The following is a 22,196-nucleotide window of genomic DNA, read 5'->3' as shown; positions in this document are numbered from 1 at the left end:
GTCCACGCTGTCGCGGTATGCTACCAGTGTTAAAGACTGCGATGGAGCTCCGTATGCCACGGCAAACTGGCTGACACTGACGGCGGCGGTGCACAAATGCTGCGCAGCTAGCGCCATTCGACGGCCAACACCGCAGTTCTTGGTGTGTCCGCTGTGCCGTACGTGTGATCATTGCTTGTACAGCCCTCTCGCAGTGTCCGGAGCAAGTATGGTGGGTCTGACACACCGGTGTCAATGTGTTGTTTTTCCCATTTCCAGGAGTGTATAAACCACCTAACAAGACCTAAGAATTTGTTCTGCAGTGATTTACCTAGTTACTGATTTCATTCAAAGTGGGTTCAGCATTAAAATTAAAGTCGCACAGCACTGTTTCCATTGTGACGTTTCAGAAACAATTTGGTGCATGTATTCATGTCTCTACGGCAGGTGATACGGTACACCCTTGATAGTGTTTGAAGTGACAACCACAAAGGCTTAGCTGTCTTGGAGGGGCATGACTAATGATTCAGCCACTGCCTTGATTGTTGAACTGTACCTCGTGTCCATCGTGTCCACCGTATGCTCGACTTTCATCCAACATGAAATTTGTGGCTTGATGATTCCCAGTCGCGTACACATTGAACTATTGTAGTGGCAGGAGGTCCCTTGGTATTAGTTGTAGTTACAGGAGAGCTCTCCTAGCCAGCTGAGAATAATGGTTGGTTCAAATGGCTCTGAGCCCTATGGGACTTAACATCTGAGGTCATCAGTCCCCTAGAACTTAGAACTACTTAAACCTAACTAACCTAAGGACATCACACACGTCCATGCCTGAGGCAGGATTAGAACCTGGGACCGTAGCGGTTGCGTGCTTTCAGACTAGAACCGCTCGGCCACACTGGCCGGCAGCTGACAATAATCCAGTTGCTCATTAGCTGCGCACCTCTAAGAAAATAAAATAAAAATTACTATGCTGTACCTGAAATTCTATTCTTCAAACCATTCGGAATATGACATATACGTATGCGAAAATTTTTACCCCAAATGTTCGTTTCTGTGACCTTCCGTAATAATGACATTTCCTTCATAGCCCCAATTTACGTGCATTAGGCAAACGATTACTCCTGTACTTTTAATGAAAAGAACAGTCTTGATTATAGAATTTATTGTTGCCTTATTTATTTATGACGCACATTACTCCTAATGCATGGGATCTTCAGATAGATATACATTGTTTACGACTGTATTAGAAAGTCTTGATCCCAACCTGCTACTGGAAGGCTACGTCTTTCTCTCTGTCTCTTTGTAACTTATCAGTATAGCTAGTGTTGGTAAGCCGGTTGATGCCACGATCGAGGAATCGCCAAAAATAGACTGCCCTAGTCATATAATGTAAAACAAATCGACGCCCGTACATTCTCACGTCATATGTTACACGCCTAACAGCCGATAAGATACAGATGAATAAAATGAATTAAAATATGGAAAAACTTCAAGCGATTGTCTTTATGATGGCTGTAGTCCATGTGGTAAAGATAACGGAAGAAAAGTAAATTAATTCCCTTGGAAGTCTGTGCAGCATAGACTAGTAGGTACAATGCAGAATCAGGCCTTTACATTGTCTGCCTCATGGTAACTACGCTGGAGGTAACATTCTTCGTTCTCCGGTCTGATACACTACATTACACCCAGCGCTGCGGAACATAGTACCTACAGCAAGTTTCCGTCTTTGACGGTAGGTTCACTGGTTACCGTTAGTTAAGTTGCATGTTTTTCATGATTGTTGCTTTGAAACTTGGATAACGTTAAATTTTGTGTATAGGCAGTAATATAGGTAACTTATGCAATTTTGCAGTAAAAAGGCCTTCAGTAAATTACGGTTGGGTTGGGTTGTCTGGGAGAGGAGACCAGCCAGCGAGGTCATCGGTCTCATCGGAGTAGTGAAGGACGGGGAAGGAAGTCGACCGTGCCCTTTCAAAGGAACCATCCCTACATTTGCCAGGAGCGATTTAGGGAAATCACGGAAACGTAAATCAGGATGGCCGGACGCGGAGTAAATTACGTTAAAACTCAAGCGTATTAGAACATATTTAGTGAACCTATGTTCAAACATAATCCACTGAGAATTTTTTTCAGCTGGTGTACGGAATACATGTAGTTAAATTCTTGCAAATACTTAGTTCATATGCTAGCTGGTAGTGCTGAAACCAGGGAACATAAGTTCTAATATGGATTGTACTAAAAATAAATAATGTTGTGATGAGTTGGCCAAGTTATGCGTCACAGAGTAGAGATATGCCCCTTCCACTACTTTTGTGGTGTCTACTAACAAAACGTAGGTAATGTAATTATATTATGTACTGAAGGCAGTTCAGCATGAAAATAGCCTGCAAGTGCATTGGCATCCGCAGAGCAGGTACAAAAGCATTTTTCTATGATCATTTTGTGGTGACATCTGCTCAAATTAATAGTGTACGTGGATGAGCATGTAGATTGAAATATGGAATCATAGGCTAAACTGTGGGATCGGCACAGGGGAACGTCAACTGAGAGCTGCATCTTTTTCTTTTATTATTTTATAAAGGATGGTTTCTCTCCATGCCCGCACTGTCGTCGTGATACAAAAGTTCCTTTGTCACCTCTATGTGAGTTCGCAGGATATGGGTCTATGATGTTGCGTATGCGTCTGGGTAAGACTAGCCATTAACATGGGCGTATCGAAGTGATAGAAAATCGACAAAAGCGGTTGAAAAGTAGCAGATTTAAGGGCAGTGGGAAAAAGTTCTAAGACAAGCACCAAGAGAAAGAAATCTCTGCGACACTGTGGACGGGTAGTAAGAGCAGTAGCGGGGTTTTCTTAGTTGCTGCGGCAGATCATGCAAGGGTAGTGCCAGTCAGCTTTGCTGAAACGCAGGGCTTCACCGATATTTGCGTTGTTCACGTACGTTCAACTGACCATATGTAGTTAAGCGTCCCTAGTAAATAGTATTCTTGGGCGATTATGTATGCACCTATGGCTGTGGTCGGAGTTCTTCAGATTTAGGATGAAGGAGTTACTGAGCGTCTCGTGTAGCTATGCAGTCGTGCGGCGAGTATTTGAATATCTCCGAGAGAATCTCTCTAGGAGTTATTCATTGTGAAGATCTGCGGTTAGTGGGTCTCGTGGATGGGACTGATGGTTATTTTAAAGGTGTCGAGAGTCTGATATATCGATATCCAAGAAACGATTGTTATTGACTCCCGATATATCTAAGAAAGATATCGACGTAACAACCTGTAAAAATATCGGCTGAACATTGTAAATATACTGCCAGTTTTAGAGCTGTATTTTTAAATACTGATTTATTATTAGATATTCTGTCTCAAGCTAGCTTGTCTATCTCCCTTAGAGCAAGAATTGAAACAAAAACGTTGCGCTTTCACGCTTGGTGGCGACCAATATGCTAACAATGGTAACTGCATGTATGTGATACATTACAACGTGTCCACGGGTCCGTCTTTCGGTATCCTCACATATCGGATCTGTCTAGGACACTTCATGTCGATTTCTTCATGTCGATTTCCCTGTTTTTTCACTTCTGTCAACTTCAGCGACATAGCAGTTACATTGTAAAACTTTCGTGGTGCAGCCAAACGTTACAGTTTGTGTTGGTAGCGCGGAGAGCCGATTACTTCAGCATTTCCCCACCGCAAAGACCAGTTTTGTCATTTGCATCTTTTCAAATGATAGAGCACAGCAATCAGTCGTCCTATTCTTTCACGTTTTATTAGGCAAATCTAGATTTCGAACTATGGCAGAAGCCCCAACAGCTGGGGACTGACGTACTAGGACATGCATTGATACCGTGGAATAGTGCATTTATATTGGATAGGCACTGGCCGAAATGATTTGCCTAATAAAACCTGAAAGAAAAGTACGACTGGTCGCTACGGTCGCTGGTTCGTATCCTGCCTCGGACATGATTGTGTCTGATGTCCTTAGGTTAGTTAGGTTTAAGTAGTTCTAAGTTCTAGGGGACTGATGACCTCAGGTGTCAGGTCGCAAACTGCTGAGAGCCATTTGAACCATTTTTGAAAATCATGTTATACCTTCACACACACACCCACCCACCCACCCCCCACCACACACACACACACACACACACACACACACACACACACACACACACACACACACATACCCACACACACACCCTTTCCTAGAGCAATCAGACTTCTTCTCTTGCACCGGATATACGTACTTCATGCAGTCAAAGAGAAAACTTTGGCGTGATGAAAACTCAAAAAGTAGCAGTACTCCTTCATACATTGAAAGTAAAATTCTATTCTACTGCAATTTTAAAAGAACAACTTCAAATATTTACCGAAAATTTAGAATAACTATACTATAAAATAAAAATATCGGCAAACCATTTTGCCAATTTGATATCGATATATCGGTGGAAAAGTTACCGCCGAGATCCATCGACATCTTTTGGAAAGAGAACTTTTTGAAAGAAATATCAATATCTCACAATTTTATCAACAGACTAATCGTGGAGCATTGCTCATGACCCATAGCACCTGTTCTGCGTGACCTGCAAGCGGCGCAGGCACGCTGGAGCTGAATAGCTCCAGACAGTAGCTGTGCACGTCTTTAGAGGTCTAATCAGTGTCGAGTATATGTACCTCGACACCCTCCTATTCAGTGTATGTACCGAGCAAAGTGGCGCAGTGGTTAGTGCAGTGGACCGGTATTCAAACCAACGTCCGGCCATCCTGATTTAGGTTTTCCCTGATGTCCCTAAACTACTTCAGGCAAATGATAGGATGATTCCTCTGAAAGGGCACGGCCGATTTCCGTCCCCATTCTTCCCTAACCCGAGCATGTGCTCCGTCTCTAATGACCTCGTTGTCGACGGGACGTTAAACACTAACCTGCTCCTCCTCCTTCTATGTACGTCACCTGTTAAGCATTGGATAAAGTTGGTTGATCTTCCTTGATCCATTAAGGTTCGTGGGACAACGGCTGGCATGAACTTCTTGATGCAATAATTTACCAACAGCCGTATTTATTGTAGAAATTTATTTTATTTTATGAACTTCTATGTGCTACCAGTTTCGGCATTACATTGAAGCCATCTTCAGGTAAAATGGCTATACACGGAAGGTTCCGTGAATCAAATCGTCCTGGAACAGCTATTGGTGGCCAGGCAACGAGTGGGGCCTGAAGATGGCATCAGTATAATGCTGAAACAGGTAGCACATAGAAGTTCATGAAATAAAATAAATTTCTACAATACATACGGTTGTTCGTAAATTATTCCATCAAGAAATAACTTGTTTGAGGCCCGCATATACTCGGCTGGGAACGTAAATGTATGTGGCTCCCCCCGATTACTTTCCGGTCCGTCAAAACACCGATATACCTGGCTTTCTCGTGGAAAGGTATTGGGCATGTGTATAGTGTTATTGGTCAGCAGTATTGGCGTTTGTGGAGTTGTTGCGCTCTGCGAGTGAAAAGAACTGCTTTGCACTTGTCGACGTTTACCTCACACGTTATCGTTCCAACCATGGCTCGGCAGTACTATCTGTAAACGTGTGTTACTGTACCAACACTTATAATCTTGCGTCAGGATGGCGATGTCATCCGCATAGGTGCCATCATGTTGTGTATAATTAGGATATCATAAATGTAGAATTTAAAGAAGAGGAGCTGTAGGATGCTCCCTTGGGGTACTCCAGCATCTGTATCGTGTCGTATTGACTGCTTGCATTGAACGTCAGTGTTCGAGCTTCTATTGGTGTGGTGTGTGTGTATGAGCAATACGAGTCCGTTGGTGAAGTCACCGTCGCTGATTTCGCGAGCGAGGCCGTTGTTCCAGAGACGATCGAAAGTTTTTTCAGTGTCTAGGATTACAGCTTCTATTGATTTGTTGCTGTTGCAGCCGTCTATTATACATTTACCTAAGAGAAGGAGTTCTTGAGACCGGCATCATAATATATTTGGTTTTTACTAATTAGCTGATCTTTTAAAAGGCTCTTTCTGTAGGCACGGTGTTCCGTGGCATTGAGGATTGTATATCCGACCGGAGGACGAAGAACGTTGCCTCCGCCATATTTACCACGTGGTGGGCGACGTACAGGCCTGAACCTGCCTTGTACCCACTTGTCTACGCTACACAGACGTGAAAGATGATTAAGTTACATCTTCTTCTGTTTTCTTATCCATACGGACCATAGCAATCGCAGAGCCAACCACTATAATTTCTTCCATATTTTCAATTATTTTATTCATCCTTATGTCATCGGTTGTTACGCTTTTAACACTTTACGTGAGCACATAGTGGTTTCGATTAATTTTACTATACATGATGAGGGCAGTGTAGTTTAGTCAGTGCCCTAATCACGTCACCTAAAACCCTGTTACCAACACTACGTTGATAACTTTCAAAAAGAAATTGTAAAGTTTCCAGTTAAAAACTATGGTCAAGCCTTAATAGTAAAGTCATAACTAATGTAGATCAATGTGTAGACGTCTCGTACTAGGTGAAACGCGTGTCACGATAAATAAAGGAACAAAATTAATTCAGTAACGAAGTCTGCCGTTGTCACCACATTCTTCATACTGGCTACTGGATCCACATGTCATGAAGTGGACATCGTTTTCTGTTTTCTTGTTGTTGAAATAAAAGTGTCATTACAATAAATGACTGGTCACAATGTTTGTTTGCCGTAAATCGCATTTAATCAGTTGTCAGTAACAGAGGCCTGGACGCATATTGTTGTAAAGCACGTTAACGACAGTGTACCCAATAACTGTCCTATGTTTGTTTTTAAAGCAAAATCAAATTTTACTTAAAAACGCAAGTGTAGGATCTTCGGCATTTAGTTCTTCCTCGCCCAAATAGAAGTGTAACGAAAATGAAAACTTTAGGACTACTGCAGTAGAGCGCTGAAGTATCTCACGCATGATAAGTTAAAATGCCGAGTAGTTTTAAAGATAAACACAAACCGATAATACTAATTTCTCTTTGCAGCTATGACTATATGTTTTTTGATGCTAATTGAATGTGTCTGAAAATATTAGACAAACCCTGAGTCAACTCAAAACCTGATTCAGCATAATTAGTACTTTGTCCAAAATGGCAACTTACAATGTCTGCAAATGATTTACACGAAAAGCATTTGGTTGAAATTGTTTGCTGAGCCACGAAGATAGACTTCCCAGAGTACAAATCCAACATCCACTTTCAGCAAAAGAAGAAGTGACAGGAGAAGTAAAAAATTATCAACAAATTCAGATATGTATTGTGAGTGAGTAGATTTGAACGTTATTGTCTTTGCACTTGTGAAATGAGAGCTTTCGAGATTGCAGTGTGTGGCTTCCCATGACATTTGTATGCATCAGATGCAGGCACGTACTAAACGAAATTTTTTAATTAACTACAGTTTTTAAAAACTATAGTTACTTTGTAAAGAACGAAACGCTGATAGGTTTGTTGTAATGGTTTTGAGCGGCTAGCGCTCTACAGTAATTTTTAAGGTCGAACAGTGCTACATTATTTCTTTTCTTTCTACCTCATTAAGATGAATTTAAATGATACGAAATTATGTTCATTATCTCGTGGTAATACATTTATACATAATAAATTGCTATAAACAAGTAAAAATAATTTGGTAAGTAGTCCTCAGTTTATTGGCACAGCCTCCATAGTCCGTTCGCGAATTTCTGACGGATAAGCACAGGAAAATTCCGCAATCTGTCCAGACCAATATAGGATCATTAAAGTGTGATGAGGCATTAATTGATGGTGGCTGACAGCTACCGGTCTGGACAGATTTCAAGCCCTGCATCAGCCTTTGTACTGAATAATTCCGGTGCAGGATGGAGCGTTGCACGCAATTGTGAGCGCTCTGACGAGATTTTGTGTAAACGTCAAAATACGTAATCATATAGTGTAGAATATTTCTTCATTTTAGATTCTGTGCGGAGGAACAGTTCTCCTACACGTGGAATTGTTCGTTCGAAGCTGAAGCTTCTTTTAAGAGTTTCTGGTTTATGGTATTTCTCTTTCTTGGGGTACTAACGAAAAAAATCCTGGTCCTTTCCTAAGCCAGAACCGAGAGTCCAGTATCACGAGGCATTCTTGAGAAAGACAGATAAACTCGTACGTGTTGCAGATTATCAGAAAAAGTAATTTTACTTTTTCCTCTAAAATTCATCAAGTAATATGTCTGTACGAGGCAGCCGAAAGCATCTCGCCGGAAAACAACACTGCCAAAGACGTTGTAATAACTATTCAGTCCCTGTCTACTTGACGCAATATATTTAGTTTCTAGTAGGTAGACGAAACAGACGCTACCAACATTTCTTAAAACACTGTCCATTGGATTTGCTTATTGTTCACTGACCGGCGTATGGAACAACATAGGATATCTTTATCATTTCACGTGCACACGGTCGTAGTATTCGCGAGCCTCTCGCCTTTTCATTGCGATGAATGTTACTGCTTTAGTGTCTGTTACACATCTTACCATATAAGGAGACACAGTGGTACCAACATAATGACAATTCCAAAAAAAAAAAACCGTGAAAATTGCTGAGAATAAGCTATCGCAGTTCGTGTTTATTGGCCAATCATATGTCAGATAGTCAGAGATATTAAGCAAGCTTATCTTTCTAGACAAATTCGGTGCTCTGGGCTTTCATTTATAACAATTGTATATGCCAGTATTAGGTCTCAATATGTCGTATGATTGTTATTAACGTGTGATAATACAAATTTATGTCTTTTTTGGTTCAAAATCTTAAGTCTCCGAAACTTCTTCAACAGTCGCTTTGAAATTTTGACACAGCCTTGCATTCGAATATGTGCGTAGCTTATGTAGATGAAAACTGCATCGGGGTGAAAAATATTATGTACCTATATAAATTGCATCCCGACGCAATTTTCATATGACCTACATTAAAGTGTGAAATGACTGATCAACCAACAATTGTCATGACGTCTTGTGACCGGCTTCTGCTGCATTTGTTTCAGTTTAGAGGTTTTAGTGTACTTTTCGTAATATTTGAAAGAATTGTGGTTGCAATTATTATTACTTTCCAGGGTTGTAATCACAAACCAATTAAGTAACTTTTTAAAAATTTCATTGTTTTAATGACGACCAATTGGGGTTTCAAATACACGTTTTAAATTTCATTGAGTCACACTCCTTGATGTCGAAATACAAAATAATACATATTTAGTTTTTCTGCAAATTTCTGCCCGGTTCGCTAGTTATTTTCATTAAATGCCTGTTATGTGCTGTTCTATAGGTTCACAATAGATTATCAACATTTTAAGTTATGGTTAGTAACATGTGTGTATTTAAACAAACTTGGGCTCCAGTTTGCCACTCTCAGTTTAAATTCACTGCTCTATTATTTGCATTATCTAGACGAACTATTACTATCATCATCATCATCATCGTCATATCATCATCATCTCCTTCCCACGATAAGGTGGTACAGTCAGCTTCTTCAGTCTCTGTCATCCTTTCACCTCTTATGAGATTAATCCGACATTTTCGAACCTGACCTGTTTTACTGTTTACATGTAGATTTTTTATGGTAGTAATAAAGTGTTCAAGGATTTTTATTTCCGACATAACAAGTTTTTTCCCTTATCAAACACTTTCTCGTAATCAATAAATGCTAAACGCGTTTCTAACCCAAACTTCCAGAGGTTTTAAGTTTTTTGTCTTATTATAAATATATTATCGTTAGAGGAACTTTCATTACTGAAGCCTGATTGTTGTTCTTAAATTATTGTGTCAACAATCGTTTGCAATCCTTGACTAAGAACTTTCTGTAAACTTTATGTCCTACATTTAGTGAAATTGTTTTTCTATAATTTCCTGCCTCTTTCCTGTTGTCTTTTTAAAATATAGAAATAAACTTAACTGTGTTCCATTCTTCAGGTGTGGAAGTTCTTGTAATACATATTTCAAAAATGTAGAAACCAAAATGAGAAAGTGATTCCTCAATATTTGATTCATTCAGTATTAATTGTGATTAAGCCAGTAGCATTTCTAATTTTTGATACATATGGGGTTGCTTTTAATTCTTTTATGTCTATTTAATCTACAGAGCTACGAGTTTTTATATAACTGGTTGATTCGTACAAAGGATCGACTCTCGGTGACCCTCTGCTCTCAGCAGTCGTAGTTGACGATGTCTTTAGGTGAGCACAGGAACAAATAGGGGTCGTTTGCTGCGGAGCCATTTGTTCAACAGTGAGCGTTGAATGGTGAGCTGAGAAAGATTGGTGCCTACACCAGCATTGATGCCTGTCACCTCACATGCGTCAGATCACAACCAATCCTGTTTTATTCAGCACGCTTGCCTCCTGCCTTGAGATATCCCTATTCTCTTATGTTATATCTTAATTAGGAATATTAAGTCCTCTAATCGCCATGTTTGGCAATGGGACCCGAAAGAACGGAAAACTATCACGTGCAGTAGCTGCTCAGAGTTAAAACTACTGATCGCACTGTATATTAGACAGAACTTGCTCACTACCACACCAATACACATAAACAGTTGTTGCAAAATGAAAGTAAAGTAGTGATTAACTAACATGATTAATTTATGTAAAGCAGTGTCTAAGGAGCATTTCTACTTACACTCAGCCGGCCAGTGTGGCCGTGCGATTCTAGGCGCTTCAGTCTGGAACCGTGTGACTGTTACGGTCGCACCTTCGAATCCTGCCTCGGGCATGGATGTGTGTGATGTCCTTAAGTTAGTTAGGTTTAAGTAGTTCTAAGTTCTAGGGGACTGATGACCGCAGATGTTAAGTCCCATAGTGTTCAGAGCCATTTGAACCATTTACATACACTCACACGCAAATAACTACTTTGAATGTAAGACATTTTATAGACATTGATCAAAGAAATATTGTATTAAGTGGCTCGCAAATCATAGAAGATGCTTAGCTTAACGTGGTCACAGATTTTTAAATGTACTGTTATGAACTCGTGTTTCATGCAAAGCTGAAATTATTTAGATAACTTACTAACTTCTGACAAGAAATTAAAATTTCCCGTTTGAGATATCGCTTGAGCCTAACTCTGAATATGCAGATTGTTATTTCGTCACATTCGCATTAATTGAGAATTTTTTTAATGTACAATCCACCAAAGTGTTTTTAACAAGAACAATAAAAGTTACAATCTGCCTTGTGTTGCTATCTTCTTAAGTTCAGCATCAGCAACCCGTTACATGTATAAGAGGATTTAGCTGGGACGTAATTTAAGTATTAGCTTCGTCTAAGTAATTGACATGTATTCTTTATTCTCAGATTCCTACCAATTTTTATCACTGTAAAACGTAATCAGTTGAAAACACACTCTCAAAGGAAAAACGGATTATTCCCTGTTCATACAAATAACAGGGCAAAAGCGCTTGCTTTTAGAACAACTCAACTAATTATTACGTATCTTGAAAAATGGAACAGAGCACAGCTTCCGCAATTCAAATATGGCCTCCTTGTATGAAATCCGAATTAAACATAACCACATATGTAAACAAACTTAATATCTTCCACTTGTGCGGTGAGCTATGTCCAAGCCTCCGTCGATAATGCTATTACAAAATTCGCTTCGCAGCTTATACTTTCGTGGCTGTGAATAATAGTGCTTCCTCCTCTGTACTAACAGTCAGTACCATGTTTGCTGAAGTTTTGCAGAGTAAACGACTCCACAACATGTTAGGCACACTTTTTATAAAAAATCACAGCCAGATCCTTCTTCTATAATTACAGGTGTTTGTTCAGCTGCTCTTCTTGCAGAGAAGTAGAATTCTGCCATTATCTTTCAAGGCCCTCATCGATTATTAGCTGAGTTAATACGTCACAGACACATTACATCTTCACGTCATTAAGTGTGAACTAGGTCTCTGTATACTGTACTGTTATGGAACTATAGTTACGCTATATAGGCGGTGGTATATTTACAAGGATTTCCCTACAGAATATTCCTTAGTATTAAAGCCATGTCTCCTTATGACGAGAAATACCTACAATATTCTTAATAAAATAATCATTTTCATTAAGTAAGTAAAACGACATACATTTGCATACTTCAAAAATGTGAACGTCTATAGCATCATTAGTTGCAACTTTGGCCATGAGGCGGCAACACGCTACAATGACTTTCTACATTAACATCACTTCAGTATATTTGTTTCCGTTACACCCGCTAGAACTCATATATGTACAGTTAGGTACTCTATGCAGCACTTCCATACACATGAGAGCAGACAACATCTTAATAGCAGCCAACTCTTAGACTGTAATGGTATTACGGAAAAAAATTATATAGATTGACGTTTACTGTTTACGTATCTCCACCGTGTCGGCAGCTTGTCAGGTGCCGGTCACATCATTCGCCCCTCTGTCAACGTAGCTTTTTTCTTTCTTACTGGTTTGACGTGGCCCGCCACGAGTTCCTCTACTGTGCCAACCTATTGAACTCAGAGTGGCACTTGCAAACCACGTAATCAATTATTTGGTGGATGTATTCCAGTTTCGGTCTTCGTCTACAGTTTTTAACCTACAGTTCCCTCAAGTACCATAGATGTCATTCCCTCATGTCTTAACAGATATCCTGTCCCTTCTCCTTATCAGTGTTTTCCACATATTTCTTTCCTCTCCGATTCAGCACAGAACCTCCTCATTCCTTACCTTATCAGTCCACCTAATTTTCAACATTTGTCTGTAGCACCACATCTCAAATGCTTCGAGTCTCCTCTGTTCCGATTTTCCCACAGTGCGCGCTTCACTACCGTACTCTAACATTCATGGTATTGTCTGTTTGTTCTATGTCGTGTCTCCCTACCACTTTCGTGCAACGATGCTCTGAGCGTGTTTTTTAGGGAATTGACTAGTTTGAACCTGGGAACTGTTGTTGATAAGGAGACGCCAGACCACACATGACCTGTAGAGTTCAGAAGAGTTCAGTGCGACTAGCGATGATATAACCAAGTACTTAATGATTTCAGCGTCAACTCCACTGCACTCCCTGTAAAAGAATCTTAATACTAACTAAATTTAGTGGAAGGGGTTCAAGGCTTTCCTATTTTTAGTTACCTGGTAAAATAACGTCGAAAAAGCAGTTAAGTTTACCATTAGAAATTTTATTCTACTCACAAAGCATTGTTTATAAATTGCACTATTGATAAAAGGAAGTGTTTTAATACAGGATGGTAAAAACCAACTGTGTTCAACAAAAATGTGAACGAATATTCCCTGAATGGGTTTCCAAGTTCTACAATGGATCGAAGGATGACCTATGCCATATCACATCTATAATCTAGGTTTAAATTAAGTTTCACAAAAGAGAAAACTATCAAAATGGTCTACAGTGACCCTCAATTATCTTTATTTATTTATCTAACTTGTCGTAAATTACAGTGTCTGATGTGGCTTCTCAGTAACTATATAACAGAAAAACCATCGCGTTTCAGATTTTTACTTCAAGTCGCAAATGAGAACACCATGAGCTTTAATTTACGATGGACACTAGTATTACACAAAAAGGGGGTGTAACAAATGAGACTTCTGCAGTTCTGAGTGAAGATTTATGCGCTGTTATGCGGCATCGCGTGCGTACATTACCTTGTTGGTGTTCGTCAGGGGGTGGCGGCCGGCGCAGCAGCCATCCAGCTCGCCGTCTCGGAACTAACTAACTTCTCCTTACTACCATTTACCGAAGTTGGTTACAAAACTATCTGGCTGTGTTTTCATCTGACCAATCAGGGTCTCAATGTTGACCTTAAGCTCCGCCTACAAAAATTCTGTCTATCCAATGAGAAACGTTATACTTTCCATGGTGGGGCAATGTTTTTAAAGTCTGCAACGTAACAGAGACGCGAAAAAGCCTCATGCTAAAACTTGCAGCTGGTGTGGTCCTTTTAGCCTTATCGTAAGAACTATACTGTTCTTCTGGAGGGCTCTATCTTTTAACATGGGCTGAGGGGTGGTCCTTGACGTAACAGAGACGCAAAAAAGTCTCACACTAAAACTTGCAGCTGGCGTTGTCCTAGTGGTTAGCTGGCGACGTGGGTGTCCAGTCCGTCCCTTATCTAGGGCCTTCTAGCTTAACACGGTTCTGCTCTCGCCTTCTGTTCTCGTTTCTCCCCTCGGAACTGCGTCTGTCTCACGGTGGGAAGGTATGACATGCATTTAGGCATTCTTGTGTTAGTCTGTGGTATTCCATTTGCTCACTAGTTACTCGTATTACTTTGGTTAATTTAATGTCAAGATTTATTCGGAACTATGTGACATACTACTGGGTTTGCTTATCATGTCAGGGTTTTCATGGAAGGTGTTTGATTTGCCTGACACCTGACAATACAACGCTGTGTTCCAGACGTACTTTCTCAGAAATTTCTTCCTCAAATTAATGCCTATGATTGGTACTACTAGACTTCTCTTTCCCAGGAATGCCCCTTTTGCCATTTCTATTCTGCCTTTGATGTCCTCCTCGCTTGGTTATTTTACTGCCTAGGTAGCAGTATTTATCTACTTCGTGACCATCAATCCTGATGTTAAGTTTCTCGCTGGTCTCTTTTCTGCTACTTCTCATTACTTTGGTCTTTCTTCGATTTATTCTCAATCTATATTACTTATTCCTTAGACTGTTAATTTCATTTAGCAGGTCATGTAATTTTTCTTCACTTTCACTCAGGATAGCAATGTCATCGGCGAAGCGTACCATTAATGTCCTTTTCACCTGGAATTCTAAATCCACACCTGAACCTCTCTTTTATTTCCATAATCGTTTTCTTGATGTACAGATTGAACAGAAGGTGTGAAAGGGTACATCCTTGTCGTACACCCTTTTTAATCCTAACCCTTCGTTCTTGGTCGTCCACTCTTATTATTCCCCTTGGCTCTTGTACATGCTGTGTATTACCCGTCTCCCCCTATACCTTACCCCTATTTTTCTCATAATTTCTAACACCTAGTACCATTTTACATTGTCGAAGGCTTTTTCAATGTCGAAAAATCCTATGAACGTGTTTTGATTTTTCTGTAGTCTTGATTCCATAATTTTACCATTTATCGTCATCTAGCAGATCCTCAATTTTCTTTTCCACTCTTGTGCACATTATTCGTCTCCACAACTTGGATGTATGAGCTGTTAAGCTGATTGAGCGACATATCTCGCACTTGTCAGCTGTTGCAGTCTTCGGAATGGTGAGGATGATATTTTTCCGAAAGTCTGATAGTATGAAGCTACATTCTACACATCAACGTGAATAGTCGTTTTGTTGCCACTTCCCCTACGGTTTTAGAAATTCTGATGGAATGTTATCTATCCCTACTGCCTTATTTGATCTTAAGTACTCCAAAGGTCTTTTAAATTCTGATTCTAATACTGGGTCCCCTATGTCTTCTAAATCGACTACTGTTTCCTCTTCTATCACAACATACAAATCTTCCCCCTCATTGCGGCGTTCAACGTATTTTTTCATCTTAGCTTCTCTGCATTTCCTATTTACTTCATTCTTCAGCGACTTGTATATCTGCATTCCTCATTTTTGTACTTCCTCCTTACATCAATCAAATGAAGGATTTCTTCTGTTATCGAAGGTTTCTTCGCAGCTACCTTCTTTGTACCTGTCGTTTTGCTTCCAACTTCTGTGATGGCCCTTCTTAGAGACGTCCATTCCTCTTCAGCTATTTTACTGTCTAATAAATGTGTCAGTGGTGTTTTCTTGGTGCACTCGTCTTCACCACCGCATTCCGCCCGACTCTCTCCTGGCGACTATAGGTTTGGCACTGGACTCAATAATCAAATATATTTGTTTTGATGCTCTCCACCTCCTATGTTAATTTGAACGATAATTTTAGAACACCATCGATAAATGGAATGCTTTAGCGTCACGCTAGTGGTTTCTACGCCTAGTGACAAATATATAGTGTTTTATTCGAAATGAAGTGCTTCTAAACCAAGAAGACTTCATTGGACCATAACCGTATTTCAAAGCTTTCTTTCGTTAGGAGAGTGCTGGAATTACAATTAATATGTCCGCCGTCCTCGGATAGGAAAATCTCAAAGTGTGAGTTATATCGTTTTTATTTAAACTAAAGTCTTTCTTCAAAATTTTGAAAACAATATTCGTGAGGTAGGACTGATCCTCCAAGCCTACCAATAACTAAATCAGAGATTATTCCAAACATAAACTGTCTATAGTAACCACACAACTTCACCAAACCAAGCCCCGGGCGTCTCGTGAAGAGCGGCGCGGAGTCCACATGCCGTCACCTGAGTCCGAGGATGAGTAGAGGCCCTGCGAGGATGGCCCAGTAAGTTGGAGGCGGTGGACGATGACGCGGCGGCTACGATGACACCAGTGGGCTCACTCGGGGTGAACTGCTCTCCAGTTTTTTTTTCCTTTATTGATTTTCAATTCCCCCCGAAGGGGGCGGGATGACAGCAGCTTAGTACGCTGCTCTACAGCCTACAGACTTTTTTAAAAACGGAAGAAGAAAAGAAACAAGAAAAACAAGGGATAAAACGGCGAGTTAAAGTGTAAAGTGACGGAAGCTCTCGAGGCTCCTGCGCTAGCCTAAATACTGCTTGGCGCATGGATATGGGCTATGGCTGGCTCTATTTGCAATCACGTTCAAGACATTAGTCAGGAAGAATCAGTACGCAAAGAAGTGGGATACGGAAACTCTGAGGAATGACGAGATACGTTTGAAGTTCTCTAACTCTATAGATTCAGCAATAAGGAATAGCGCAGTAGGCAGCACAGTTAAAGAGGAATGGACATCTCTAAAAAGGGGCATCACAGAAGCTGGGAAGGAATACATAGGTACAAAGTAGGTAACTGCGATGAAACCATGGGTAACAGAAGAAATACTTCAGTTGATTGATGAAAGGAGGAAGTACAAACATGTTCCGTGAAAATCAGGAATACAGAAATACAAGTCGCTGAGGAATAAAATAAATAGTAAGTGCAGGGAAGCTAAGACGAAATGGCTGCAGGAAAAATGTGAAGACATCGAAAAAGATATGATTGTCGGAAAGACAGACTCAGTCAAAACAACCTTTGGTGACATTAAAAGCAACGGTGGTAACATTAAAAGTGCAACGGGAATTCCACTGTTAAGTGCAGAGGAGAGAGCAGATAGGTGGAAAGAATACATTGAAAGCCTCTATGAGGGCGAAGATTTGCCTGATGTGATAGAAGAAGAAACAGGAGTCGATTTAGAAGAGACAGGGGATCCAGTATTAGAATCGGAATTTAAAAGAGCTGTAGAGGACTTACGGTCAAATAAGGTAGAAGGGATAGATAACATTCCATCATAATTTCTAAAATCATTAGGAGAAGTGGCAACAGAACGACTATTCACGTTTGTGTGTAGAATATATGACTCTGGCGACATAACATCTGACTTTCGGAAAATCATCATCCACACAATTCCGAAGACGGCAAGAGCTGACTACTGCGAGAATTATCGCACAATCAGCTTAACAGCTCCTGCATCGAAGCTGCTTACAAGAATAATATACAGAAGAATGGAAAAGAAAATTGAGAACGTGCTAGGTGACGATCAGTTTGGCTTTAGGAAAAGTAAAGGCACGAGAGAGGCAATTCTGAGGTTACGGCTAATAATGGAAGCAAGGCTCAAGAAAAAATTAAGACACGTTCATAGGATTGTCGACCTGGAAAATGCGTTCGACAATATAAAATGCAAGCTGTTCGAGATACTGAAAAAATAGGGGTAAGCTATAGGGAGAGACGGGTCATATACAATATGTACAATAACCAAGAGGGAATAAAAAGAGTGGACGATCAAGAACGAAGTGCTCGTATTAAGAAGGGTGTAAGACAAGGCTGTAGCCTTTCGCCCCTACTCTTCAATCTGTACATCGAGGCAGCAATGATGGAAATAAAAGAAAGGTTCAGGAGTGGAATTAAAATACAAGGTGAAAGGAAATCAATGATACGATTCGCTGATGACATTGCTATCCTGAGTGAAAGTGAAGAAGAATTAAATGATCTGCTGAACGGAATTAACATTCTAATGAGTACACAGTGTGGTTTGAGAGTAAGTCGGAGAAAGACGAAGGTAATGAGAAATAGTAGAAATGAGAACAGCGAGAAACTTAACGTCAGGATTGATGGTCACGAAGTCAATGAAGTTAAGGAAATCTACTACCTAGGCAGTAAAATAACCAATGACGGACGGAGCAAGGAAGACATCAAAAGCACACTCGCTATGGCAAATAAAGCATTTCTGGCCAAGAGAAGTCTACTAATATCAAACACCTGCCTTAATTTGAGGAAGAAATTGCTGAGGATGTACGTCTGGAGTACAGCATTGTATGGTAGTGAAACATTGACTGTGGGAAAATCGGAACAGAAGAGAATCGAAGCATTTGAGATGTGGTGCTATAGACGAATGTTGAAAATTAGGTGGACTGATAAGGTAAGGAATGAGGAGGTTCTACGCAGAATCGGAAAGGAAAGGAATATGTGGAAAACACTGATGAGGAGAAGGGACAGGATGATAGGACATCTGCTAAGGCATGAGGGAATGACTTCCATGGTACTAGAGGGAGCTGTAGAGGGCAAAAACTGCAGAGGAAGACAGAGATTGGAATACGTCAAGCAAATAATTGAGGACGTAGGTTGCAAGTGCTACTCTGTGATGAAGAGGTCAGCACAGGAAAGGAATTCGTGGTGGGCCGCATCAAACCAGTCAGTAGACTGATGACCAAAAAAAATCGAGCGGAAGGAAAGAGGTCTGCGGCTGTAGCGACCTCCTGCGGTGCCGTGAACCCCTCTTTGTGGTCTCTGGGAACCGTCAGTGTTTCCGGGATGACAGGCGAGGCTGACCCCTAGTAGGTCCGGGCTCGCTGTACATGTCTGCTTCGCGGGAAGCGAGAACTGTAGGCGCTTAGTCTGGACACAGTAACAATCCGATGCTCAGGTGCGAGAAAAGAAATTGCCTGAGACTTTATATAGTTTTCATTTAGTTACGCCATGATCGACTTCGAAGCTTCTACCTTCATCATGAGACGCACTTACGAACAGTTTATGGGTTCCAATGAGATATTTTTGAAGATGGGGCTGTGGCGAATACAGACGTATCATTATTTAGGCAGTATCATAACTAAGTAATGCGCGCGGGGTATCCGCACGGTCTAGGGCGTCTTGTCACGGTCCGGGCGGCTCCCTCCATCGGAGGTTCGAGTCTTCCATCGGAAATGGGTGTGTGTGTGTGTGTGTAAGTTAAAGTTAGATTAAGTTGTGCGTAAGGTTGGGGATCGATGACCTAAGCAGTTTGGTCCCATAAGCCCTTATAACAAATTTCCAAATTTTCCAAATTAAGGCCAGCCGGAGTGACCGAACGGTTCTAGGCGCTATAGTCTGGAACCGCGCGACCGCTGCCTTCGCAGGTTCGATTCCTGCTTCGGACATGGATGAGTTTGTCGTCCTTAGGTTAGTTAGGTTTAAGTATTCTTAGTTGTAGGGGACTGATGACCTCAGATGTTAAGTCCTATAGTGCTCAGAGCCATTTGAACCGTTTGAACCAAATTAAGTAACTTTATTTTTTTCGCAGTAATGGCGAAAATGTTATGACTACACCTCGAAAGCTAACGACATACCTGACGAAACGAATCGTGTCAGTATTTGGAGGCTCACCTGGGCACTCTTTTCTGGATGTCGACAGAGAGCTGCGGTAGCCAGCAGCGGTTCCTGGGCGGCAGCACGGGCGCGCTCGGGGCCGGCGGCGGCGGCGGCGTAGCTGTGTACGACGACGAGGACTCGTGGTTCGGAGCGGTCGCGGCGTGCGAGCGCGACGCGTGCGGCGGCAGCCACCACCACCTAGCCCAGCAGCAGCAGCAGCAGCAGCAGCAGCAGGCGCGGCGCAGCTCGGGCCTGGCGTGCGGGTCTGCGGGCGCGCCGCCCCGGCAGCACTACTACCCCGAGGGCGGCTGGGGCTGGATCGTGTGCGCCGCCGGCTTCCTGGCGCACCTGCTCTCCTGCGGACTGCAGCTCGCCTTCGGCCTGCTGCTGCTCTACACCGTGAGGCACCTCGGCGACAACGCCGTCATCGACTCTGGTAAGTCGCGCCGCCGGTACCTGTCGTCGTCTCTTCTTCAGGCGGCTTCCTCACTTTTCGTGGGTGTGTCATATCATTATCAGTTCAAAACGATACCAGTTGAAGCATACACTGACTCGACAAATGTCATCGGACAGCGATATACACAAGCAGATGGCAGTTCTATCCCTTCCCCAAGGTATGATATGGCATTAAATTGACGGAGCTGTCATTTACACTCAGGTGAATTACCTGAAAAGGTTTCCAACGAGATCACGGCCGCTCGACACGAATTATCAAACCTACACTCCTGGAAATGGAAAAAAGAACACATTGACACCGCCGTGTCAGACCCACCATACTTGCTCCGGACACTGCGAGAGGGCTGTACAAGCAATGATCACACGCACGGCACAGCGGACACACCAGGAACCGCGGTGTTGGCCGTCGAATGGCGCTAGCTGCGCAGCATTTGTGCACCGCCGCCGTCAGTGTCAGCCAGTTTGCCGTGGCATACGGAGCTCCATCGCAGTCTTTAACACTGGTAGCATGCCGCGACAGCGTGGACGTGAACCGTATGTGCAGTTGACGGACTTTGAGCGTGGGCGTATAGTGGGCATGCGGGAGGCCGGGTGGACGTACCGCCGAATTGCTCAACACGTGGGGCGTGAGGTCTCCACAGTACATCGATGTTGTCGCCAGTGGTCGGCGGAAGGTGCACGTGCCCGTCGACCTGGGACCGGACCGCAGCGACGCACGGATGCACGCCAAGACCGTAGGATCCTACGCAGTGCCGTAGGGGACCGCACCGCCACTTCCCAGCAAATTAGGGACACTGTTGCTCCTGGGGTATCGGCGAGGACCATTCGCAACAGTCTCCATGAAGCTGGGCTACGGTCCCGCACACCGTTAGGCCGTCTTCCGCTCACGCCCCAACATCGTGCAGCCCGCCTCCAGTGGTGTCGCGACAGGCGTGAATGTAGGGACGAATGGAGACGTGTCGTCTTCAGCGATAAGAGTCGCTTCTGCCTTGGTACCAAAGATTTTCGTATGCGTGTTTGGCGCCGTGGTGGTGAGCGCCACAATCAGGACCGCATACGACCGAGGCACACAGGGCCAACACCCGGCATCATGGTGTGGGGAGCGATCTCCTACACTGGCCGTAGACCTCTGGTGATCGTCGAGAGGACACTGAATAGTGCGCGGTACATCCAAACCGTCATCGAACCCATCGTTCTACCATTCCTAGACCGGCAAGGGAACTTGCTGTTCCAACAGGACAATGCACGTCCGTATGTATCCCGTGCCACCCAACGTGCTCTAGAAGGTGTAAGTCAACTACCCTGGCGAGCACGATCTCTGTATCTGTCCCCCATTGAGCATGTTTGTTACTGGATGAAGCGTCGTCTCACGCGGTCTGCACGTCCAGCACGAACGCTGGTCCAACTAAGGCGCCAGGTGGAAATGGCATGGAAGCCGTTCCACTGGACTACATCCAGCATCTCTACGATCGTCTCCATGGGAGAATAGCAGCCTGCATTGCTGCGAAAGGTGAATATACACTGCACTAGTGCCGACATTGTGCATGCTCTGTTGCCTGTGTCTATGTGCTGTGGTTCTGTCGGTGTGATCATGTGATGTATCTGACCCCAGGAATGTGTCAATAAAGTTTCCCCTTCCTGGGACAATGAATTCACGGTGTTCTTATTTTAATTTCCAGGAGTGTATAAGGCGGAGTTGTTTTTATGGCTGCCCGGGCGTGGCAACCACAATCTCGATATCAAGTAGGACGTGATCAGGTTGTGACTAAAATCTGGTGGCAGGAAAACTATTAGTGACAAATAAGGGCCAGCTAGTATGAAACAGTTACTTAGGTTTATTGACAGCGAAGAGTGTACCGTAGATACAGTTCCAATTAGTCTCCACGAAAATTCCTGATTCGTGGCCTAAGTCGTTATACAACCTCGACTCGGGGCCAGCGCTTCTGTTATATCGTGTAGCCATAGAGCGCTGCAGGCCCAGCTCAGCAATGGCATGACGTCTTCGGTCGGCGGCAACTTTTTGCGCCACCGGCGGTCGCGACGGGAAACTGTGGCAAGCGATGCGACGACAGGGCGCGCGCGCTAT

General features: G+C 42.6%; 1 protein-coding gene across 1 annotated transcript in view; it reads left to right on the top strand.

The window, feature by feature from the left end:
* Nucleotides 1-22,196, top strand: part of LOC126336050 (monocarboxylate transporter 12-like) — a gene marked incomplete at its 5' end in the record, with an annotated part of 267,456 nt that overhangs the window by 94,289 nt on the left and 150,971 nt on the right. Inside the window, one exon of the mRNA XM_049999529.1 lies at nt 19,698-20,090. Coding sequence (XP_049855486.1) covers nt 19,698-20,090 — 393 coding nt within the window. The remainder of the gene's footprint in view (nt 1-19,697; nt 20,091-22,196) is intronic.

This window comes from Schistocerca gregaria, chromosome 2 (assembly GCF_023897955.1).
Source record: "Schistocerca gregaria isolate iqSchGreg1 chromosome 2, iqSchGreg1.2, whole genome shotgun sequence".
Classification (NCBI taxonomy): Eukaryota; Metazoa; Arthropoda; class Insecta; order Orthoptera; family Acrididae; genus Schistocerca; species Schistocerca gregaria.
Note: the sequence above shows the minus strand (reverse complement) of the source record. Positions and strands in the feature narration are given on the sequence as shown.